Source organism: Acanthopagrus latus, chromosome 11 (assembly GCF_904848185.1).
Source record: "Acanthopagrus latus isolate v.2019 chromosome 11, fAcaLat1.1, whole genome shotgun sequence".
NCBI lineage: Eukaryota > Metazoa > Chordata > Actinopteri > Spariformes > Sparidae > Acanthopagrus > Acanthopagrus latus.
Window position 1 is genome coordinate 2,141,288 of NC_051049.1, and position 25,390 is coordinate 2,166,677.

Here is a 25,390-nt window from a genome sequence, read left to right on the forward strand (position 1 = left end):
ATTCATAAATGAGTCACTTCAGCAGGTTTGCTGATTTAAGTTGTTTGACACCTCAGATGTTCTCAACATTCAATCCAAAGCTCTCGTGTCACTTGGGTTTGAACTCTTCTGCCTTGAAGGCATTAAGACATGACTGCTGACACTGCAGTCACGCCAAAGCTGGTTATTTGCATGAAAGCAAAACACACTGGCAAAGACTCCCACTTGTTAAAGCTGTGGGAATAATCATGTTCTCGTTACGGCTGCCAAACTTTTTGTGATGATATATTCAAAACGCTTGATGCAGGATTAAATCTTTCATGAGCGGCATAAAGAAACACTATTCATGATGAAAAGAGACTCCAGGGGCTAAAACTGGGTCGATGTAGTTTATTATCAGACACACAAGAAATGATTGAGATTAATATCAGCTGAGAGGAAATGTCACCTGTTGCTTATAGAAAGCCGATGTCACGACTCCGGTCGACCTCACGGAACCTTATTCTGGAACAAGTCTGTCGGGTCGTGAACGGAGAGAGATAAGTTGTTTTTTTTGCTTTGTTTTGTTTTTTAATCCCGTTTGAATTTTGCTATGACATACACACAATGTTTTGTCAAATTATAAGATACTTTTCCAAATCCATAAATTCTTAGTTTGTCATCAAACTAATAAAATATCCGACTGTGAAAATACGTGATCATAAAGACGACGCGGCCAACAGTGTCGTCAGTGACACCGTCTCGTTGAACAGTCGCCAAAACTCCTGACTTAAACACTGTGGCTCACAGAACTGAACCAGAACCAGAACCAGAACCAGAGCTCTCCTCTCACACGCAGATTTACTGTGATGTTGATCTTTTTACAACCTTTTTCTGCTCCATGTTGAGGGAGACGATGTAGTTCACTGAGTTTAAGACAAAGCAAGATGTTTTTGTTTTTTTTGTTTAGTTTTTTACTTTATTTATGACAAACTGCAACTTTTTTGACCTGGTTATTTGTCTCTTACATTGACAAACACCATGTGTGCTTCGTGGCTCAGTTCAAACATGATTAAAAATAAACTCCCACCAGACTGAGGATGGATGGATGATTAAATCACCTGACGGATTACGTTCCTCTGAGTTGTGGGCCTGCAGAGTTCTGCAGCGAACACTCACCACATGGTGTCCCACCTGAAATGTCCCCTTGTGATGTTTGCAGATGACGTCTTGTGTTGAGCTTGATGGGACATGAAGAGCAAATGAGGAAGAAGGAAAAACAAAAATACTGAATCAACAGATTGATTTGTCCTATCTTATACAAATGCTCACCGAGGTCAAAGCTCGTGTAATGTACAGTTGAGTCGGTGCACCGAGCTCCTGAGGCTGAGACACCCCCTGCTGGTGGGATGAGTGAAGGACACTCGATTGATAAAAAAACATTTTGTGTCCTTGTTCCAAACTACACGTCGGTGGTACAGGAGCACTTGTAGTTTCTGTAACTTTGTCCTTCAAATCTACGACAATTAAATGGAGATTTACACCATTAAATCTGTTTGACAGCTACAGTTCCTGGTTTCATATGAGTTTAAGATCTTATATTAAACAACATGTGATGGCTTTATAAAACACAACCTCCTTTTGGCATCTGGAGTCTGAAATGAACCGGTGTGTAGTTGGTCTTTGTTGCACCAAAGATACATTTTCCCTCCAAACTTCTTACACGCTTTCATTACAGTAACTGTTCAAATGAGCCAAACGCACAAGAAATCAAAGATTAGCGAAAGATTACAACTGACTCATCGCTGTTACCGCGTTATGTTAATAAAACATAGTTTACTTTGTTGCTTTAATACAGTTATTAATCTCACCAACAGATACATTTCGTCTGTGCAGTAACAAGAAGCGAGGCAGTTTGTGACAATAACACTTTCACTGTGTGAAGTTCAGATTAAAAAGCTACTTTTCTTTGAGCTTTCTCATCTTTCACTATTTATCTGAACTTTTTGCTGACGTGAGCAGTTCCCCTCGTTTCCTCCATGACATTTTAGATAAAGAATGACAAGTTTTATCCGGCAGAAGAAGAGTCTGTATGAAGTGGATTCAAAATGGCTCCTCATGTAGGTGAGAGGACCAGCTGATCCAAAGTCCATCTACTGACGTGGGCCATGGAGCTGGCGTAGCGTGGGTGATGGAGGGAGGGAGTGATGGGGTTACAGCTGCTGTTATAAGAGGCCTGAGGTGGTGGAGGTCATGTGTGAACACCAGGGTCTTCTGTCAGTCGGTCTGTCCATCAGCCAGCCATGCTTCAACCACTGCACTGTCTGCTTCTAGCCTCCGCCGTGCTGCTCTGCACCACCGCCCCCACCCCCACGGTCAGTGTCTCTGTGGCTCTGTACAGTAACGTGTCGGTATGAGTGTGTGTCACAAAATGATGTGTTCTTGAGGTGCTGTCGATTTTACAGTCTGTAGCTCAATGTTTTAGTCTGAAATTGGATTTGGAACAACAGAATCAGGCGACATGTCAGTAAATTTTGGGGGTGACAGAAAAATGTGAGTTATTTTTCCGGTGTGTGAGTTTATTCAGTGTTTTTTCAGATGATGTTCTCGCATCATTTCATCCCCGTAAATTTGAGATCCCGTCACCGAGTCCCTGCAGGAATATGAGACGAGGCAAAGCACACAAGCCATCAGAACACACGGTCAACCGCAGGAAGTAGAACTCCGTAGAGAGCTCCATTTATCCTTCGGTGTGTTCGGTGTTCCACTGCGTTGTTTGTAGCGTTCAGGGAAATGTGATTGCCTTTCAGACAGCGATGATACACAGTAACCCACTGAACTGTTAGAAGAGAGACTTCTCTGAATGCACAGCACGGGCCGGTATCCAAATCGATTCGCGGAGGCAGAAATCAGTTCAGTGACCCGCCTGTGATCAGGTCGCTCTCGTAATGTACATACTGCTCCGCTCATGTTAGCTTATCCCAGCCGAGGAGATAACGGCTGTGCTGGGTTTACTGAACTCACTCAGCTGATTAGGCAATATCATATCTGATCTATAGAAATCAGATAAAGTGGAGTTAGAAGGTGCATTTTACATGACATGGCAACTTTAAAACATTAAAAAAAAAATAACTACCATTATCGACAGAATGAGAAACAACAGTGTTGGCGTCGTGTCGAAGACGTCTGCACTGTGGTGAAGAGATGTTAGCATGCTAACCAGCTAGCACCCATCTGTTGATAATACTCTGTAGGAGGTTTAGTGGCAGAAATGGAAGAAAGCTTAGAACCATTTTGTTTTTGTCTTTTTGACGGTAGATCTACTGAGGGTCCTCTTCTGTAGAGTCGGTCATGTTGCACCGCCATGTTTTTCTACAGAAGCCCAGAGGAGACAAACCAAACACTGACTGTAGAGAGGCGCCTTTCAAATGTTTCACTTCTTTTACCAGCTGCTGTAGGTGAGGATGAGACGAGGGATGTTCAGTTGGTGGAAATCTGCGACCTGACCACCAGCTGTGACGGAGTGTAACTAAGTACATTTAGTACTCAAGTACTTCACTTAAGTACATTTTTGATGTACTTGTAAATTCTCTAAAGCCCATTTTTGAGGCAAATATTGTACTTTTCTGTCAGACTGTTGAGCGACTATAAACGCAAAACGTGTGTTTATAAAAAACATGTCAGCCCAGGTAATCATCATTTTGGATGAGTGGAGATGGATGTTCTCAGTCTGACAACAGGCAGCAAAGGATTATGGGTTGTCCTGGCTTGTGTGTGTACACCAGGACAAACATGGAGGCTCAGACACCAGATGTCCTCTGATGGTAAAAATCCTGGATGCAGTGAAAGGGACGCCAGCCGGATCAGTGGCGCTCAAAGTGTCTCAGAAGACGGCCGATGGAGGGTGGACACAGATTGCGACCGGGTACGTACACTGTGTCACCTCTCAGCGTCTGTTTAAGACCGTACGTACAAACCACGTAGACGTGTTTCACTGCTCCTCGTTGCAGAGTGACAGATGCCACTGGGGAGATCCACAATCTGATCACAGAGCAGCAGTTCCCCGCAGGAGTGTATCGTGTTGAGTTTGATACCAAAACTTACTGGAGGAACCAGGGCAGCACGCCGTTCCATGAAGTAGCTGAGGTGAGGATGCACCATCGTCTCACCTACACCTGGATTATATTAGACCTCACACCTTTATCAGCGTTCTAACTCAAATTATAGGAGAGGAGATCACACAAGTACCTGTCATCAGTCTCTGTACAGTGAAGAGGAACAGAGCTGTGTGTCCTCGTCCCTGCCGCGGACAGACAGAGTAGATCATGCAATATTCACTAATACAGGAATATATATATACTGTACAGTGCAACATCAACGACAAGGTGCAGACATGTGCAACAAGCAGGACAGAAATATAATATTCCACACTTTAATCTGAGATGTACCTTCACCTCCAGGCTGCAGAGAGAAGACCAACAGAGACAGACGACATTAATTAATAAACTAACAGTTATGGACCAAAAAAGGATATACCAGAAGAGAACGGGCCATAACTGTACACGTGTTTTAGTTATTAAGGTAAATAATAATGATGTGTAACGACACGTCTTGCAGTCCCTGGGATAATGTTTCTAGCACCTTTGTAAAAGTGTCGTCCTGGGAAATGTTTGATTTAAACGAGACCTCAGCACATCGACAGCAGCGTCTGTCACGACTCACAACAGGAAGCTGTTCAAAGCCTGAACACTGGATCACCTGTGCACAGGCTTATCTTCTGTTGGCTGATCTTATCTGGAAGTCTCTCAGTAGCCAACCAGGAAAGTGCTGTTGTCAGGAAAAAACAGCTGTATTTACATGAGCATGTCCTGCTGTGTGAGGGGAAAACACTTCTCAGAACAATGTGGTTAAAAAGTCACGTTATCATCGACGGTCTCTCTCCCGTCTTTACTCACTCCGTCTCGTTATTTTGAATCCAGCGGCGGCTGTGAAGGCCTGAACACTGTCTGCTGTCATGTCCGCCGCTGCTTTTAAAAGCTTTTAAACATAAAATATTCTCCTCAGCCGTCTGTAAACCTTCACTCGCATCAGCCATGATGCTTCTCACTTCATTACAGACTCGATGTTTTTCAGACCTGGATTCAACTCCACTGGTTTTTATAGTTGGAAGGTCAAATTAATGTTTTTAATTTTGCTCTCCCATGTTTCTCACGTGTGTGTGTGTGTGTGTGTGTGTGTGTGTGTGTGTGTGTGTGTGTGTGTGTGTGTGTGTGTGTGTGTGTGTGTGTGCAGGTGGTGTTCGACGCCCACACTGAAGGCCATCGTCACTACACCTTGGCTCTGCTGCTCAGTCCGTTCTCCTACACCACCACCGCCGTGGTCTCCAGCGCACACGAGTGACACGCGTCATGCCGAGATCTTGTTTCTCTCATGTTCTGATCCGAACCAACAGAACAGAATGAATGTAGTATTTTTTTTTTTCATGCATCTTCTTTTCCTGTGTGCCATAAAGCTCCATCCAAACAAAGAAAAATGATTAAAACACATCAGTGATCCAAAGCTGTTGCACTGATGTGTTCCTTTAAACTTCATGCTCTCTCCAGCACCAGATGTCGAGTAATCCACTACAGTTTCTTCCTGCTCGAGGAAAGTTTCATAAACTGTTCACATTTGGTTTTAGCATCTGTTCTGATCCAATCACAGCTGGATGGATTGAAGCCCGTCAGTTCACACCGTCTGATCTCGCGTCTTTGCTCTCTATGCAGATCCACACCTGCATCGCTGGAACAGACCAGTACAAAAAAATGTTTAAATTTACACAAAGAGAGAAAAATCTTCTGCCCCGAATAGGTAAGAACTTGTTGCAGATTGCGACAAGTCTAAAAAGTCTACAGATTTTATTGTCAATGTTATATTCTTTAATAAATCTGGTGTACGGTGTGAAAGCAGTTCAGACTGTTACGTGCGAGTCACTCACGACATGGACGCAGACGGACTTTATCTTCATGTTTTATGTTTAAAGCTGGTAATTCTGTTCATAAGCATTTTGTATTAAATCTGCATAAAGTATTTGACCAGATCAGAAGCACAGCGAGTATAAAACTACATCTGGAGATCAGTTCGGTAGATGTCATGTCATTAAACACAAGAAAACAAATGAAACCAACATCAGGTCGTTCTGTTTTCCAGAATATGGCAATGAAGTGTTTTATTTTTGTCTTCTGTTGACAAAGAAAGGAAAAAAAAAAAACTTTACAAAGAAACAGTTCAACACCAGACTCAAACTGTTTAAACCGTCTGTCACCAGAGACTGCACAAGTCTGACAATGGAGCAAATTCATGTAAAAAAAGAAAAAGAAAAAGAAAAAGGTTCAGTGATGTCTGGGAGTGAGGCGGGTGGGTGCTACATCAACATGGTCGCAGGGTTGGCTCAGTGTCGAACTTCCTTCTTCTACACGAACTGGACATGAAGTGTTTGGTGATCAGGTGATCAGAGAGTCAAAGAAAATCATCCTGCTGCGGTCAGACGCAGTGAAGCTCTCGGGACGTCGTTCTGAAAACGTCTCTGCTTTTCACTCAGAGTGGTCGTGAACAATGTGACACCAGCTGCCTGGTTCAGTGACGGTGGAGCCTGAAAATACTGATATCTGTCTGATGATCAGCGGATCAGCTGACTGTTTCAGCCAAACACTGACTCAAAGAAAACAAAACTTACTGGAAATATTCTGATGCTTTCAGCCACATCTCACTGTCAGCTGGCAAACTGACTGATACTCATCTGACATAGAAAAACAAACGAGATGTGGATCCCTTCAATCTGATCATTGACGCCCTCTAGTGGACAAACGATGTCCTGGCTGTTTGTAAAGAAAACTTTGAATGTTTTCTGATTTGATATTATACGACTGTAAGCAGTTGGTGTTACAACAGTATCGTTAGTGTTTGTTTCCACACAGACTTGTGAGGACGGGCTGCCTTCAGTGTTCATTATGCCAAACACACCTTTAATGGCCGGTTCTGTGTGGAGACGAGGCCGAATGAAACAAGTCGAACACACATGCAGTTCAGGGTCTGCGTCCTTCGAAGGATCTGGCCTGAGTCCTTTCAGAGAGACCTTGTTAACTGCATCAACCCTAACGTCACAATTTCCGCCGCCCAGGACCGCGAAAGTGACAATCTACGCCACGTGATGTCGCTGTTTGCTCTCCTTCTTTCTTCTTTTTCGGGCATGCAAAGAATCTTGGGATATGTGAGGCCATGAAGGACAGTAGCGGTTCGTCCAGGGAAAAGAAGGAGGATTTGTGGGCTGCATCTGGAGGAGCCTTCGAGTTGGGATGGATTTCATGCAGCGTTGTGACGTAAGTGGCCTTAAAATCCTCCGAAGGATGCAGACCGAAATGTGAAATGAGACACAGCAACTGTGATGAACTCTGTTCAGTGGGCCAGAACCTCCTGGTGGCCGGGAGAAAAGAAACTGTCCACACAGAACAGTATAGACTAATAAAGTGTGAATCACTGAGCGTTGATTTTCAGCTCAAATCAGTTGCTACACTTCACTGTGTGTCTGCTGGCCAAACCAACGTTAAGCTATTATTAATTAAAAGCAACTTTATCTTTGTCTCAGATGTTGTAATGATGAAATTGTGATCTCCAGTGTTAACTAAGCGACTGCACCTGCTGTTACAGGTTCCTCATGAACGTTCTGCCGCTTCCTTCGATCGTATTTTTAGCATTTCAGTGAGAATATGCAGTCCGAGGCGACGCGATGTGGCTGGAAGCTCTGCAGTATTTCCATCGTGCAGCTTGTTTGTTAAACTTTGCTCCTTATGATCCAGGCTCATTTACTCAACAAGGGGCTTTTACAGTCAAACAGTGAACTTGTCAGCACCCTCTAGTGGACAACTGTAGTAACAGCAACACAGACTCTGAATGACTTCATGCTGATTTTGGGGGGAGTTTCTGAGTGCACACTGTTGGATCTCTGTGATAAGTGGCCAGTACAGTTTAATAATATATCAGTCAGGTTGTAATCTGCAACATTTCTGAGGCTCCATATAAAAAAAAATAAAAAATACAGACTGATGAACACGGACAAAATACAGACCAGCGTTGTTACAAACACCAGCAAAACCCGTCTGAGACAGAACCATGAAAAACACTGTAGCCAGATACAAACACAACGCAACACAATGTTGTTAAGTTAACGGCTCATCGGTGCAGAGCTGCCTCGATGAACCTGCCGTGGTCATCGTGCACATGGATGCATGTCAGTAACATCATTTTATCCACACATGTATGTTTAGTGGGCCAGGCCATGCAGATTAAAGGCTATAGGAGAGGTTTGAGGCTGCGGTAGTTGCTGGATCAGCCAGATGCCTGATGACAGGAGGACAGTTAAGTTTGTACCAATTGTCTCGTGACATGCAGGAGATGTGAAGTCTGCCCTCGTGTGTCAGTCTTTCAGCTTTCATTGAACACGAGCCACAGAAATGTTTCTCGTCAGACCTTTTGGATTGTTATGGTGAATATATTAGACGCACAGTCGCACATTATGTTATTCAGATGGAGGGGGACAAAACAAATTGACGATTCAGGAAAACAAAATCATTTTTAATCTCTTCAGTCTGAATGTAAAGTGAAAAAGAAAAGAGAAAAAAAAGAACTCAAGGCACAAATAAATACTGCAAAATGGAGTACAGTGGTGTGAAGGTGAACAACATCATCTGGACCGTGTTTGATACGTTTAGCTGTCAGATAAACAGGTGCTGGGTGTCGTCCACCTCAGATACTGGACGAGCATGAACAATTATTATTTTCAAAAGACCCAAGAGAGATTTTCTTTTTCCAGTTTGGCACCTGGACCGGTGTTTTGGCTTCTGCCATGCAAACTAGATACGAAGCAGATCCACCAGAGAAATGGAATGCAGCCTGATACGAAGCGCTACATGCTGACTGCCCCGTCACACCTCGTCGTGCTGGGAAACACTTTGTTCAGTCATTTGCTCTCTGAGATGACTCATATCAACACTCTGTAGAGCTGGACCCCGTCTATGCTGCTTCGGTCGTTAAAGGTGAACGCCACCAAAAAGACACGTAACAGGCCGGTGCTCTGCCTGTGAGCACTGTTGGTTACTGCCGTCTGTGGCTGCCATATTTCACCATTTCTTTTGATCTAGGCGAAGCTGCGTGTCACCTGATGAACCGAAAAAGGTGTTATCTCCTGTTGTCAATAAGGAGTCCCACACCTGCAGACAGTTGGCCAACATTACCCACAATGCAACTTACTGGAGGCAATTCATCAGATTACATGCAGCTTCCTCTGGAGCCACAGAAGGTTTTATTCTACAAGCTCTTCTCCTGTGAAGACCTGTAAACACAACTCCAAGTGTGCAAATTGGTGGCGTTACCCTTTAACAATGACACCTGAACAGCACTTTGCTGATAACTTCAAACTCAGAATTAACTCCTGCAAACTCCACTCAATACTGGTACAATGTAATACATGACAACATTTTAGGCTGCCAGAAGAGAAGAAGAAAAGATGCTCGATGCGTTTTTATAAAATGACTCAGAGCATTAAGTGTGTGATGGGGGAGAGGACACAGAAAGCAGAAGTCAGGACGACATGACGAAGCCTGGTGAAGAGTTCACTCAGGAGTGTTTCGGTTTGCATGCAGTTCATGCTCTTCAGAACGTCATCTCAATAAACGGACCCCATTTTTTGTCATTTGTTCCCGAGATACCAAGAATGACGAACAGTGTTGCGTATAAAGCAGTGGCACGGCACCAGCGCTTTCTGTGGGCTTCGCATTTTTGAACACTGAACACAAACGAAAAATCTGAATACTGCTTCTCAGATATTTTGATACGTCACCACAAACAGTAATTCATAATTAAGGCATTACTGCTTCATTATACACTGTAGCATCAGAGCGGGGGTGGAGGGGGTCTACGACTACATGGTACTGTAACTGTGTACACCCTGACCAGCTGATCACCAGGAGTCATGAATGTAACGCTGTGATGAAGCGAGCAGCCAGGCTACGTCCACCACTTCTCACCAAACACTCCGTGTTACTGCTACACAGTCAGATCGCACTTTACTAAACAGGCCTGGTTTCTTCTCTTATGCAAAAATGTGGTACTAAGCTAAGAAAGGCATCGCATAAGAGAGTCACCTGCTAAACCAACACTGACCGGAGAGACTAGAAGAGAGAGACGTCAGCACTACAGTCACATCTGACCGGTGACTCGCTCTCCTCTCTCATCGCTGCTATGAAATGTTAAAGCTTAGTGGCTGAACAAGCAGCCACACGGTGTCGGAGCGCGAGCTTCACAGCCACGTCTGCTTTCTGAGGGGAAGAAAAAGAAAAAAAAAAACGAACATAAAACTCTGTAAACATATACAGGCTGCTCCGACCAATGCTGCTGCAAGGGCTTCTGAGGGGTGGGAGGGCTCGAAGACTGTATTTCCCACAAGTCCTTGCAGTGTTTGCGGAGGAGCCCCGGGTGTAATGACTTGACATGTAATGCTTTAAAAAACTAGAGAAAATAAACCAGAAAACGTCACTCTGGCCGTTTCACACCTGGAACCCATTTCCTGTCAAAAAAACGGACCAACTGCTTCACGACAGGCTTTCACGTGTGTGTCACTCCAAATATTAACAGCACACACACACACACACACACACACACAGTAATCTTAATAAAACACTTGTTCTGTAATACCATTACAGCTAAAAACACCACTGAAGCACCTCTGAACTGCGGTGCAACACTTTTTTTCCCCCCTTCATTCAGTTTTAAAATCAACTGAATGAATTGAAACACGTCTTCTCACGTGGTGAGAGAAGCACGAGTGGAGACCCGGCACACTGTGTGATGAGCAGCCATCACTCTGAGAACGTTTAGTCAGTTCGAAAGGAATCTCAATAAGCGATACAACATTAAAACTCTCAATCTGCTGATCATCGTCTCCATGAATCAGATCAATATTTGGCAATTGCAAAATTAAAAACCTCCAGTATGACATCAGCGTCAAACAGCTTTTGGATTTTTCTACATTTCAGATAACTTAATGTCTTTTCGACGGCACTGCAGGGTTTGGAACGTTGCTCATTTCCACTTCAAACGAATCAATTAATTAACTGCAGATGCACTTCCTGTCAATAATCAGATTGATTTATAGATCTGTCGTTTTAGTCTCTGAGAGGAATACTCAGACACACACCATCAACACACATCGTCCGTCTGCTGCCACGTTTGTCTAGACAGTGACGTTGACTCCTTGTCAGGATCTCAGCTCACGGATCACTTAGTAGTTATTTTGTAATTGAGCTCATTACACATGATCTTCATCAGAAACATGTGATAAATGACAGCAGATATACAGTGACGGCTGACGCGTTGGGCTAGGCAGAGAGTTTCACGTCTTGTTCTGACTGGTTGGTTTAAAGCAGTCCCACAGAAACCATGTGCCTCTGAAGCTCTGACGTGTTTTTGGTCGCCAAAGTTTTAAATTGGTCATTCAAGGACTCACAGTGAGATGCAGGACGACAGATTGGACCGACTGCCAAAGACCAAAAATCACACAGTGTATCGAGGGCTCATCTCAAAAGCAATTCACAAGATTGATCAGTGTTACAGGACAGGAGATACGGCGCCTGGGAGGAAAACAGCCAGAGACCGAATTGAACATCTCAGGACGTACAATCAAAGAAAATGTCCAAACGTACAATTCATGGTCAAAGTCAAAACCTAGAGATATAGAGGAGAATCTTAACAGTGAACATCTGGTCAAAAATAATCTACATGTTTCTCTTCATCTTTATAGTGCTCAAAGCTTTAAGAAATTAAACTTTTCACAGCATGTGCCATTCAAGAACAGCAGTGGCTTCAGGCTCGAGGAGCCGACGCCACAGTTCTCTCATTCTGGCCCTTCTGACTGCCTGACAAGCTTCAAAAGAAAGAAGAATAACACCACAGTCCAGACACACACAGCATCCAGCCCAAGTCCCCATGCTTTAGAGCACGGTACAGTACAATGAAGAGCTTTATCACATGGTCCAGCACGAAGTCATCTGAATAAAAATCATACAAAAGACAAAAAAAAAACAAACATCTGTGACATAAAAGATACGCTCACATGAGACCGTGAACCTGTACTTGTACTAAAGCATGTTGTGTGGACACACTCCTGCTGTAATGGCCGACGCTGCTCCCTGCACACGGAGGAGGAACTCGTTCACACCTCCCTCCGTCTGAGGAGCAGCTCTACTCTTTTTCACACAGTGCACCTCAAAGAAAACAACGCAACAAAGCACAAGAAAAGGCAAAATTAAAAATATACACATCTCCAACTGATGAAATAATTTAGGTTTGAAAAGAACAAAACCTGGTAAACAAAATAAATTAAGGCATGCAAAAGATAATGTCAAATCTCGAGATTTGGATGCTTCTGTATGTTTCTTTTTCTTTCTTTTTTTTTTTTTTAAGCCAAACATCCTAAAATGTTAGAAGATCTTCCTGTTAGGAAGAAACCACTCACTCTTATTAAATCCTCAGAACAAAGGTAGCTGCCAAAATAAAATTCAAACCCACTGGAATATCACTGTAATATGCCCGAGCATTTAAAGGCCCATATTTACATATTTGTGTTCTGTGTTCGAGCTTTAAGAGGCCGATATTTACATACATGTTCATGCGGATTCAGCAGCAGTGCAGCAAAACAAACAGCAAACACTTGAGTGACACAGACAGGAGTGCTTCTTCAAACACCCTGACTCAGAGAAAATAAATACCACATATCAAAATAAAAAAAATCTAAAATTAAAAAAATGTACATCACGAACATTATCGCCGACCTCACTCAGATCCCTCCTTTTAAAAAGGAATACTGTGGCCTAGTAAAATGATATGTATAAAACAAATTATAGTAAAAAGTGAGACAAGATCTTGTCTGTTGGCTTGTAAGGTGACGGTGATACATCAGAAGTGAAGCAGTGCGGAGCCGAGCGGAGGGAGCTGTGGTTCTGCCACATTAAGGCTTTGCAGTAAACATCAGAGCTGAGATGCTGCTGCTCCCTCCGACCTAAACCAAGACTCATGTCAACTCGTAGTAGTTAAGCCAGCACGGACAAAAAAAGACATGCAGCAACTCACCAATCACACACACACACGCGCACACACACACACGCACACAGATTCACTGACACACAATCAACAGTTCACTTTGAGAGACTTGCCGTTGCCTCTTCATTTTTTCGGTTTAGATTTTCTTTTTTCTTTTTTTTTTTTCCCTCTCTAAAATTTCTTGGCAGCATTACATGGTGCGCCTCTTCACCCCTCCCGGCCTGTGCCCCCCCTCCTCTCCTCCGCTGCACCGTCGCTCCGCCTCTGAGGGGCTGAGCGGGGCGCTAGGAGGGCCAGGCCGGAGGGGAGCTGGGTGAGCTTGGGGGTTTTGGACCGGGGGTCGGGTGGGGGTTGGGTGGGGGCAGTTCAGTAGTCTGCGATGGGAGCGAGCTCGGGGTACAGGTCCACCGTGATGTTCTTGTAGAGGCTGCTGAGGGAGACGAGGGGGGTGTAGTGGAGGTTGTTGAGGCCGTCCAAGTGTTGCCGCTCTTTGGAATACCTCAGCAGTTTATACCTACAAACAAACAGTGAGACAGTGCTCAGTATTGTCCACTCCCTCTGCCCTGCCCCTTACTCTCCTACAGGATCACTGCTACACCTGTGGCTTTCAGCTACAAACCCACGGGTCATCTGGAGACACTGACCTTGAACACACCTTAAAAACAGTTTCATTTTTTGAAAAGCCTTAGTAATTTCCTTAAACAGCTGGTCACTGTGGTTTCTCTCAAACGTCACTCAAACAGGGTGAAAACGTGTTTGTTGGGGAATATTTTTCAGCAGTAGATTAAATGCACCATTTGTAGACCAGATTTGTATCACCAGAGTAACCATTAAGTCTTGCTCACTATATTTGTTTGCTATGGTTACTAGCTGTTGTTAGCTCAGTTAGCCATGCAGCTAGTTGCCCTGTATCTTGAGAGTGGAGAAATGTAAAAGTGTTGGTGTTTACATTGATGCAACACAAATGGGCTCAGTAAACATGTGCAAAGTCAGGTACGTTTAAATATTTTTAAATCCTGAATTTACATCCATGTTCACTAGCTCGCTGTAGTCTTCTCTACTGCTTTTGTTCACTGTTGAGTTTCATGATGCATTACATTCATCAAATGACAGTTAGGGAAACAATGGGTTAGCCAAGTTCCACCATAGTGGAAGGAGGCTGAGACACAGTGTGTGTTTTACAGGAAAACAGAAGTTACTCTGATCTGCTCAGAGAGGAGGAGAAACCACACTGGCAGTCTGAATATAGAGTCTGTCTGGACTTTAGTGATTCCGGTGTCAAACACTTCCTGTGTGTGGTCGAGCTAGCTTCGTCATCTTGTTCATTCAAGTAGTTGTTTTACGTGATATAAACCATGTTCAATTTAATGTGGTTGCTGCACGACTCTTTCTCTTTAGTTATTATTTCTCCAAGAATAGTTCACAGAAAGCTGTCTTACCTCCCGAGGAACTGCACCTCCCCTCTGTGGTGGTGAGGAATTGACTTGTACTTGCCGATCTCTCCCTCCGGTCGCGTCACGTTTAGACCAGCGTAGTGAACCCTGAGGAGAAACCAGGCTGTGTTATTACTTACAACATATAATCAGTCACCATTTGTTTCATGTGCTCCAGTTGAGCTGAAGCTGTGACCACATCAGACCTTGATGAACGAAATAGTCAAGATGAAAATCTTTACTGATGTACTTGTTGATAAAGAAATGACATAAGAACGATCAATGGAAACCTAAATCATCAACCCATAGAGGGCTGGATTCAAAATCACAACAAAAAAAATAATAGGCTGATCCAACTTATGTGTGAATTTTATCACAGCAACTCATAATGTGACTCAGCAGTGTGTTCGGCCCCCATGCACTCCTAACAGCGTCTGATCACGCTCCTGATGAGTCAGCGGATGGTGTACTGGGGGATTTCCTCCCAGACCTGGATCAGGGCATCAGTGAGCTCAGGACAGTCTGTGGTGTTACTTGGCAGCGATACATAACGTCCCGTAGGTGCTCAGTTTGATTTAGGTGTGAACCTGCTCTCATCTGTGAAGAGAACAGGGAGCCAGCGGCGGACCTGCAAACTCTGGTTTTCTAAAGCCAATGTAAATCGATCTGCATGGTGCCGGGCTGTGATCGTGTCACCCTCATGGAGTCTGTCCCCGCCCCGCCTCCAGTAGACTAACCTGTTCCACAAGTCATCGTCCTCTCCTCCCCAGCCCCAGAATGCATTGGGAAAGCCATTAATTTTGCGGAACTGCTCCACAGTGAGTCCACTCACACCACCAAAGAACTCACTGTATGGAAGACTGCAAACAACAACAGCAAAAACAGTTAAACAAAGATGTGGATCATCCAGTGCCTTAATGTTGACTCTGAGGTTTATTTACGACTGGACAAAATGTTTACTTATATTAGTGCTTTACAAGTAGGAAACTGCACTTGTTTCAGCCTCTTCACCTCTAATCAAAGAGGCTTCTTCACTTCTAACTAACTGGAGGAGAGCTGCAGGCTTTAAACTCTGTCTGTGGTTCTTACAAAGCCTGGACTGAAACAAGACCAGCTGTCACTGATATAGCACTAGGAATTGTATGGCTTATACTTATTACTTGTGGCATTTCTAAGTAATACTTTTTGAAGAAATATGTACAGTGCAAGCTGACGACACACTCACATGTACATGTATTTGTCCAGCTTGGCAGCAAAGTGGCGTGGCATCTGACCACAGCCGTAGTAGTTTCGGTCGTTCTCTGGGATGTGGTCAACGTCATGGAAGATTAAGCAGTCCCAGTCCAAGTCCTTCATGGCCTCCAGGAATCCCACGTTAAACAGCATGGCTCTGTTGAAGGGCTGGCTCCCGCTCTGACACACACAAATACACACATTTAGTGTCAAAGAGCCTGGAGCTGCTATTAAAGACGTAAAGAAGTCATATGGAGCCTCGTTTTTACAACTTTACAGCCTCTACACTATAATCCACACAACAACAGCCGCTCAGAACGGTTTCTCTGAGCTGACTGTTAGCCCTGAAGGTGGACAAACAGACAGTGCCTCATCACACACTACACCGACAGACTACCTGTTCGATGACGTAGAAGGCGAACTGCAGGCGCTGTCTCTGCAGTATGGGGATGAGGTGTTGGAAGAGGATGGGCAGATGTTCATGGCGGTTTCTAAATGGAATCAGGATGGCCACCTACAGCACAAACATTAGAGTAAGAACAGATCTGCATCATCTCACGCCATCTGGGTCCACTTTTGTTTTCTGCATTACAGACATATTCTTAAATATATAATCATTACATATCCTATAAGCTCACCTTCCAGCGAGGTTTGCAGTCCTTTGGTTTCCAATGGCCTCCAAACTCGATGTCAAAAAGCTTGGAGAACTTCAGCTCTATCTCCTCCATAGGGATCTCTGTCATGTTCACTTCCATAAGGCCCTCTGTGGAGAGGCGGTCATTTCACTCACATCAGCATGGCAAAACAACAATCTGATTATCACCAAGAAGCTTGTGGCGTTACCTGCCTCTCATCAACTTATCAATGTGAAACTGCAAATCACATGAATTCTGCAGCTCGCCTTGACTAATCAAACCTCCACAGCAACGACACACTGTGCTTCATCAATGCACCACAAACTCTCTCACTGATTGTAAAAGACATTTTTGTGCCAAAGTTTCTTGGGATACAAAGAGTCTACTCACTCATAGAAGGTAATCGCTGTGGGCAGGGGAGGTTCTGGGCGTAGGTGAAGTTCTCTGGCAGGTACGTGGTTGGCTGGACCAGGTACTCACTGGAGTTACTGCCATCTGGATAGTCTACAACAAAACACAAACATCACCAGAATACTCCAAGTCACATGAGCTGCATCAAATAAACAACAAGTTTAAAGCCTCAAAACACCGTCTTTAATATTGTCTGTGAATCTGGAATGTTGTCTCTTCATATTATCAGATTAATGCCTTCACTACAGATTTGAACTCTTTGTACTTGAATATTAAATTTGATGTTACTTTGTGCCACTGTACTCCATATTGTTCTGTATATCAATCCTTCTCCCTCTGTGCTGCTGAGACTCCATGCCTTCACATTTAACCCCCTTTTTATGAGTTGATAACTTACAACGTGCAGTCACTTTATCACTCTCTCATGATGCTAGTCCAGAAAACAGTAAAAAGCTACAGATCATATATCTCATCAGAACTCACATAAATCGCATTACTTTTCTCCGGAGCTAATAACAGCAGTTGCAAAGCAGTGAGACATCACACTTCTGTCCCCCGTCTCTGTTGCACAGTACTGATCAGATCGCTGACAGAAAGGCTCAGTAGTGGCAGGGAAGCCATCTTTCTCTCCTTGAAACTCAAAGCTGACTGAATGACGCTCAAGCGGCACTTGATCAGAGACGAGTGGAAAGATGCCAACAAGCCAGCGTCCTTCAATTCAACACACGTCATAGCATCGCGCCTGCGCTGTAGAGTGGGTAATATTAGCATGTTCAGCTGGATATTGTGTTCACATTACAGCTGATCCGAGGTGGAGAGTGGAGGCAATAAACAGTCCCATTGTTTTAGACTTGCTATCCTTCTTTGTTTGGGGCAGATTTAAAATATCCCTCGGGACTGATTGCAGGAGATTCAGATCACCTGAGTGCAGTCTGCTGGAGACTGACTCCTGAGTGAGGAGGGGAAGCAGCTCAGGGTGTTCCCCTCCCAGCCAATCACGGTGTGATGACGCATTATTAGAGAGCTTAAAAGAGGCGGGGTACAGCACTCCGGTGGCTCGCACCTTCATTCTGAATGTGTTCCTGAATTTAGGCTGTGTGTTCTTGGCTGCTCCATGACATTCTAGTGGGGAGACCTTTTCATTTTTGAACCCCTTGAAGCCCTGTACACCTTCAGTTTTAACATTTTATTTCACTGAGGCCTGTAGGAGCACATTTCAGTTTGATTATCCCTGAAGAGGCATTTGTTTATTGGTTTATTGTCCAAGTAGCTGACGTTGGGCACCCCGACTTGTAAGCATTTTACTGCCACAAACTGGAATGGGGTGAATGCCGCTTGTACACATTCACACTGAAGACAAAAGCCAGCTATTAGTGGGTGTTGGTGGGTTTTCTGACCTGTGTGAAAGCGGTATAATATAGGCTAATAATTCAAACTGATGCGCTTTTGAAATTGTGAAAGTGTGTTCAAACTAGAGGTGATCAGAGCTCTTCCACATGCTGCGATCAATCAGCTGATCCACTTCTTCAATGTACATGTACACTGTATTACTGCTTCTCTGCAACTTTCTTGTTCCCTCTGACCAAAAGACAAGATCTGTCCTGCTCTCTTCTAAGAGGAGGAGGAAGAGGAAGGGGAAATGAGAGCCCAGACCAGATTATTATAGTTGGCCTCAAGAAGCCGCTTGGATGAAAGGTAAAATATTTCAAGGAACTGAAATAAGTCCAGTTGCCTAAAATACAGGACTTGGCTTAACCATGACCTGGACTGAGAAACTTCATTTAGAAAGAAGTGTACGTGTTTGTCACTTACCCGTCCCATTGAGTGTACTGTTCTTGTTGGTGTACAATCGGATCATCTGGCCAATTGTCCTCACATTGTCCCTCAACATGATGCCCTGAGCCTGCACCATGAAGAAGTATGTGTTGGCTGAAAGAAAGCAGAGGAAATATTAATATGTTTGCCTTATTAACCTACATTTATTCAGTTATTGTTGCTCCAACTAGCAACATGTTCACCTCTACTGTAGAACACAGCTTAAGATATAGATGTTGTCAAGCTGCAGCTAGAAACACTGGAAATGGTGAAAGTTTAGATCATTCATCACAACTACAACAGAAGTGGACACTCGAACACAAATCAATATGTAACCGTTCACAGGTTGTTTAAAAGCAATAAGTGCTGACTTGCAAGTCTGAAACTGTAGCAGCAGGACAGTAAAGCTGTTAATGACTCAGAGGAGGATAACGGTTTTGTGAGAGAGAGAGTCAGTGTCCTTGTTTTAGTCATGAACATCCTCAACTCAAATACTGGAATCTGCACAATGTTCATCTGGGTTGCACTGGTTTTTTAATAGTCCTGTAACAACCATAATGTCCTGCAACACGATCCTTTGTTAGATTTGTTTTACACACTTTCAGAATCTTAGTAAATAGAAAAGACGCAGTGATATAGAAATAAAATGGCTTTCTGTCAGAGAGGTGTTTGTTTTGGCTTTATTCAGACGTGACAGCAGACTGGAGGGAGAGTCACATGAAGAGTGACTCACTGATCGACTGCAGAACTTACTTTTATGTCTGAAGCTTTAATGAATGACTATCATGATCTTGAGGAACGCTCACTCCTTCTCAATGATGTCAATGAGTCTATAAAAGTACATTATCTCGTCACTTAATCATTTATTACTAAGATAAATCTGCTGCCCATCTTTAGGCTGAGGCCGGACTCTTACTTGCTAAAATGGTGTGTGTAAAGCAATTTGTTGGATATTGATTTCATGATTTCATGTAGTTGGCATAAATTGAAGCTGAATATAAAGGTGGGAATTAACCAAGTACAAATACTTTGTTATTGTACTCAAATGGGTTTTTTCTCTTTCAAAAGCTAGCTCCTCTAGTCTGTATGTAAGTGTCCTCAGGCAACATACTGAACACCTTGCATGGCAGCGTCTGCCATCAGTGTATGAATGTGTGTGTTAATGGCTGACCTATGTGAAGTGCTCCGAGTGGTCAGTGGGGGAATTTTATGGTTCTCTAAGGTCACTCTTTCTCCACACAATAGGTCATGCATGCCTCCTACAGACGTTAAAGTCTGGATAATGATAGTGACGATTACTCTAGGAGAAATCTTCTCATAGTCTCTGCAATCTAGATACTCACACCTACTGTGGATAACTGTCTACAAAACAAATGTCTGACAAGCCAAGCCAAGGCAAAGCTAACTGTTCGCATAAACCTCGTAAGGAGGCCTTCGATCAATCTATTTTGGCAGACTAAGTGGCTCTGACCTATTTCACCTCTTAGTCCTCTGGCTACAGAGGAGAGATTCTGCATCACCCCCCTTGCTATGTTGTTAAACAGATAAGCATGTATGGAAGCACTGCCTCCTGAATCTGTAAGGTATCATTTGGACATTTAGGATGACTCGTTAGGTTGATCATGGCAGCACTGTGCAGACAGACGTGATGTTATGTTGCTCCTCCATGATCACGCTCTATAAACTATCTAATCGGTGTCTGAGTCTTCTTCATCTCTCCTGAATGGACAAGCGAGCAACATTTTTACAACAAAAAACTGCTGTCGATGTACAACTTTTTCCACTACACTAACTAATCAATGTCAGTTCAGAAAACCTGCAAGTTGCTGAACCTGCTCCGGTTTAAATCCTAACATCTGGCTGCTGACAGCGCTGCACATCTGGCTGCATTTGTAGAAGAAGCTGACTCACTTCTAGGGATGGCAGTCTGATAAAGGTTGTGTCGCTTAATTGTTAACTCAGACTGAACCCAACATTCACCCGAGAGCATTTGCATATTATTCTCCTAAATTTCTGACTTTTTCTCTGAGCTGTGTTTGTACGATCAAATTTCTTTCAAGTAAAATCCCTCTTTTCTCCTCAAGAGTAGCTTCAGCATGTCAATCGCATCAGCCTGCTCTACTGGCCGCCTTTTTCCCCCATGCACACAAATTTAATTGATAAAATTCCTGAGTAAAAAGGAGGAAAAGGCCTGTTTTTAAAAACCAGGAGACAGGAAGACAACAAATGCGTCAGTACAGTGATCAGAGAATCCAAAACAAGTACAAAGTCTCAATGAAGCTTATTATGCTGTCCCAACAGAGCTGTTGGCAGAAATAAAGAAGTAGTATCAAGTTAGATGCCAAAAAATTGTAGTCAGCATCTATTACACCCTCAGAATTTAAAGGATTAGCTACCATGGTACAAACTCTACAGCAAAAGGTCAACTTTACATAGAATCATGATAGCTATTGCCATCGTTCACAGCCGGTACCTCAGTTTCGGTGTGCCTGTGAATAAGTAAACAGGATGGTGTTCTGGGATGATAACAGTCTAATCAAAGTATCCAGGCAGCGTTGGTTGACAGGGTTAAGATGACGGGCAGGTCACAGCAGGCTGGACGGCAGATAATGCTGCTTCACATAAATATTAGCCGATGAATCGACAGTAAAAACTTTTACTGCAATCACTAAAACCAATATAACTGTGTGCTTCTCGGCTCAGGACTTTTCAGGGGAAAAGTGCAGATGCTTTTCAAAAGATAAATATTCCACTTTGTATCTGCTGCCACACTTATCAATATGTACTCCAGTTCCCAGCTGCACACGTGCTTGAGAAGTCAAATTTGTCACAGCAAAGGCAGAACAAGCAAAGCGTGAAATGACGGTCCTGAGTCGTTAAATTAAATTCTCAGCTGGAGCGTGGCACAGAGCCTGTGCAGCGGCCTGCTGTGCACAAATCCCAAGAAAAATGTTGAAAATGTGTCAGCAGCATACAGTTAACACTTAGAGAAGAGACCTGCATCCACAGACATGTTCACACAGACTGCTGTTTCACACACAGCTCAGATAAAAGAATATAAATAGAACTGTGTCCTCTTAATATGACTTGCACATCATCTCCACTGAAACAAGCTCCAGCCAGCATCGCCTGCAGTTTAAGACCATGTGCAATGCAAGCATGGTTGGAACAAAACACCACATACAGTGTGGTTAAGGTGTTGAGGCAGCACAGGAATCCAGAACAGCTTCAGCAACACATTCTTCTGCGTCTAAAATAAAACAAGGCTCTAAACACAGGACTTGAATACATTGTGGCTTTCTAACTTGGCTCTTTGCCTCCAGGGCAGAAAATTACACACTTTTACTGTAATGCAGCCTTTTAAAACAGGAAAAGACAACGCTTATCATGTGCATATAGTCTCATATCACTAACAGTATAATAATCAATATATTGCCCAACCCTATGAAGAGTTGATACTGAGAATAAGTGAAAAATGTGCCTTTTTTTCCTCCAAATAACTGTTCCTGGTATTACATAAACATTTGGGGTAATCTGTGTGATCACAGGCCCGAAGCCTAATAATCACAGTGCACCAGCTACTTTAAAAACTGATTCTAATCCATGATATACTTGGTAATCATGTAATAAAGGTAGACCTGTTTCACTGCTTCCACTTTTGCTAACAAACACCAACACAATACTGGTTAAATCTCCTTTATGTATGGTGGGCAAAACCACACGACCACGTCACAAATCCCTGATTTACTTCATGATGCAGCTCAGTAAATCAAAAGATGAAAAACAGGGCACAAAGAAAATATCACAGGCCACCAGTCAAATGTCAGTTAAATATGCAATTAGCTGGTGGATTTTCCTCACTAGTCTGCTGATTGACTGTGGTCAATCTGCTGGACAAGAAGTGAATTTCACAGCCTGAACACAGTCTAAAATCTATACAGCAACCAAATCCCGTCTGGGCCATCTTCACTCATCCTGCCGGACATCGGACGGTATGTCATCAACCTACAGTGAATTTTCCCAGAACCGTCCCCCCCGCCCCCGAAAACATGACTACCACCGACTGCCAGTAAAAGCCTGAACTGAGAGCATGACCTTCCTGTCCCGCTCACAAACAATTCCCTGCGGCATGAGACGATTGCCAAAGAAAATACACTGTAAACACATCCAATCAACTAAAAAGGAACACAACACAACAATACATTAACTGAAACCTGCCCAGCCCACCACACATTCATATCTTCTCAAGATATCTGCCACTGAGGGCGTCAACATCCCCACAGAAACTTTCACTTCACTACAGCTGCAGCTGCTGCAGACAGATAGATCTGATCCGACTTGCTTAAAACATTTATGGCCATATTTCACTGTACACCAGGAAGGACATGCAGTCAACCATCACACTATGGGCTTTTTTTTTTTTTTTTTTTAGGTGGAAATCCAAATAAAGTGCACACAATCTGTTGCAGGTAACCTCTGGTACATTATGGCCCACACGTCTGAAGCCCAGTCGTGGGCAGGCTCGACCTGTCTGTGTTGATGTGAGGAATCCCTGACATTCCCATTAGCAGTGATGCCCTCAGTTCATTCATTCATTCACTCACACGTCTGCTGTACAACGCCAAGCAAAACACAAATAACACACAAACACACACAGTACTTAGACAGCGTTTCACTCTCCTGGCTACCGTGAAACGCATCTCACCCTTTAACATCGCATAACAGCGAGAACTATCCGGCCAACATGCCTGCGGTTGGACCTTTTCTTTTTTTTTTTCTCTTTCTTTTTTTAGCACTGGGCTAATTAGCTTCGTTAGCTAACGGTTTTTAACAGGATGGACCGTGACAGCAGCCGGAGCTCGTTAAGGCTGTGGGAGATAATCCAGACATAATTACATTAACTGCAGCCTCGTAATGCGTTTAGTGTAAAGCCTCTGTTAACTAACCTATTCCAGGAGCCACATAAATGAAGTAGAGACAAGTGGTGGACATGGAGAAGAAGAATATGAAGGCCAGGAACGATCGGTTGGACATTCGCAGCAGCCGCCTCCAGTTCACCATTTTGGCTTAGGCCTGCTTCTCTTTCGCCGATGTGAATCCCATAAAATACTCTGTTTTGGAGTTAAAATGTCCTCGAATTGACAGACAACAGTGTCAATGCCGTGGTCATGGAAAGACCCGCACCGTCAGAGCCCAGAGATGCAGCGCGGAAGAGGCTAGCGCTAGCGGTGCTAGCTGGCCTGCTTTCCCCCTGCCAAGAAATTTCCAGATGGAAAAAGCAGGCCCGTTACGGTAATATCAGGCAACTGAGAGCCTCATGGAGGACCACCGGTCGGGCATACTGAAACCGTTTCCACTGCGGGCCGAGAGCTCAGGAGCACCGCTACTTAAGGATACTCATGGGAGCCTTCCATGGTTGCGGTTGTCGCCAGCGAGGCTTTTATCGCTAGCAGTGATGGTTGGTCATTGAAGGGGGGGGCAGGACCGCTCTGCCTTCTCCCACACACAGTCTACTCTCGGCCGGTGCGATGTTTCCAAAACAGTCGGTGCACTACTTCGTCAAACCGCGCGCACAGGAGTCCAGTCATGCCACCGGGTATCTCCGCACTGCTCCGGCACGACCGCGGCGTCCAGCACCCATAAGTGCGGGCTGATATGTGGGAAAATTAAAAGTCAGTAAAAGAGAGGTGAGGTCTGCCTCCTTTTCATTTTTCTGCTGGCACTGCAGAGACCGTTTCCGGTGGGTGTAACCTCCCCCCTCCTCCTCCTCCCGCCCCTCCGCGTCGCCATGGACACCGTGTGCGCGGTGCGGCGGCGTGTCATCCGGTAGATTTTTAATCAAATTTTGATCAACTTTACACACACACACACACATATATATATATATATATATATATATGGGCCTGGCATGAAATCAGTTAAACCTGTCTGATAATTTTCTGGTTGGTTAAGCAGCTGAGGGCATCGTTAATCACTTTCGGCTGCATTGGTGTTCATGGAATTAACAACAGGTGCACCACAGTGGCAACAATTAGAAAACCCTCAAAACAGGACTGGTTTTACATGTGGAGGTCATTTCAAGTTTCTCCCTCTTGATCTTTTTTGGCGGATTTTTCACTCATGCTGGTTTTGGCTTGAGTAATTATCTCTACTGGCAGTATGAGGCGATTCCTTAACCCTACAGAAGTTGCACAGGTTGTCCAACTTCTCCAGGATGGCACATCCACACGTGCTGCAGCAAGAAGGTTTAATGTGTCTCCCAGCACAATCTCCAGAACATGGAGGAGATTTCAGGAGACTGGTGGTTATTCTCGGAGAGCTGGACAGGGCCGTAGAAGGTCCTCAAGCCATCAGCAAGACCGATACCTGCTCCTTTGTGCAAGGCGGAACAGGCCGAGCACTGCTCGTGCCCTACAGAATGACCTCCAGAGGGCCACTGGTGTGAATGTCTCTACCCAAACAATCAGGAACAGACTTCATGAAGGTGGCCTGAGGGCCCAACGTCCTGTAGTGGGCCCTGTGCTCACTGCCCAGCACCGTGGAGCTCGACTGGCATTTGCTGAAGAACACCAGAATTGGCAAATCCGCCACTGGCGCCCTGTACTTTTCACAGACGAGAGCAGGTTCACCCTGAGCACCTGTGATAGACGTGAAAGAGTCTGGAGAAGACAAGGAGAACGTTATGCTGCCTGCAACGTCATTCAACATGACAGGTTTGGTGGTGGGTCAGTGATAGTCTGGGGAGGCATATCCATGGAGGGACGCACAGACCTC

The 25,390-nt window shown here is 44.2% G+C and overlaps 2 protein-coding genes across 3 annotated transcripts; one reads left to right on the forward strand and one right to left on the reverse strand.

Annotated features, from left to right (window-relative positions):
* The first annotated feature begins 2,140 nt into the window (after positions 1-2,140).
* On the forward strand, positions 2,141-10,326 carry ttr (transthyretin (prealbumin, amyloidosis type I)). Of its 2 annotated transcripts, none has more exons than XM_037114231.1 (4): positions 2,141-2,333; positions 3,744-3,883; positions 3,969-4,104; positions 5,251-10,326. In XM_037114231.1, exons 1-4 carry the CDS (start codon positions 2,262-2,264, stop codon positions 5,356-5,358), a joined length of 456 nt encoding a protein of 151 aa, XP_036970126.1. In that variant the 5' UTR covers positions 2,141-2,261; the 3' UTR covers positions 5,359-10,326. The 2 variants fall into 2 exon arrangements, with proteins under 2 accessions (XP_036970126.1, XP_036970127.1); XM_037114232.1 differs by lacking the exon at positions 2,141-2,333 and adding an exon at positions 3,086-3,647.
* On the reverse strand, positions 8,752-23,677 carry b4galt6 (UDP-Gal:betaGlcNAc beta 1,4- galactosyltransferase, polypeptide 6). The gene is made up of 9 exons (XM_037114230.1): positions 23,563-23,677; positions 18,614-18,730; positions 16,781-16,894; positions 16,394-16,518; positions 16,153-16,269; positions 15,748-15,935; positions 15,260-15,382; positions 14,529-14,630; positions 8,752-13,603 (listed from the first exon to the last, which is right to left on the reverse strand). Exons 1-9 carry the CDS (start codon positions 23,675-23,677, stop codon positions 13,456-13,458), a joined length of 1,149 nt encoding a protein of 382 aa, XP_036970125.1. The 3' UTR covers positions 8,752-13,455.
* Between the last annotated feature and the right edge of the window lie 1,713 nt (positions 23,678-25,390).

Coding starts and splice junctions, on each gene's coding strand:
- ttr (XM_037114231.1), top strand. CDS start 2,262: ATGCTTCAACCACTGCACTGTCTGCTTCTAGCCTCCGCCGTGCTGCTC. Junction 2,334..3,743: donor CCACCGCCCCCACCCCCACG/GTCAGTGTCTCT, acceptor TGTGTACACCAG/GACAAACATGGAGGCTCAGA. Junction 3,884..3,968: donor TGGACACAGATTGCGACCGG/GTACGTACACTG, acceptor TCCTCGTTGCAG/AGTGACAGATGCCACTGGGG.
- b4galt6 (XM_037114230.1), bottom strand. CDS start 23,677: ATGGTGAACTGGAGGCGGCTGCTGCGAATGTCCAACCGATCGTTCCTG. Junction 14,631..15,259: donor GACGATGACTTGTGGAACAG/GTTAGTCTACTG, acceptor GTTTCTCCTCAG/GGTTCACTACGCTGGTCTAA. Junction 13,604..14,528: donor GAGGTGCAGTTCCTCGGGAG/GTAAGACAGCTT, acceptor GTTTGTTTGTAG/GTATAAACTGCTGAGGTATT.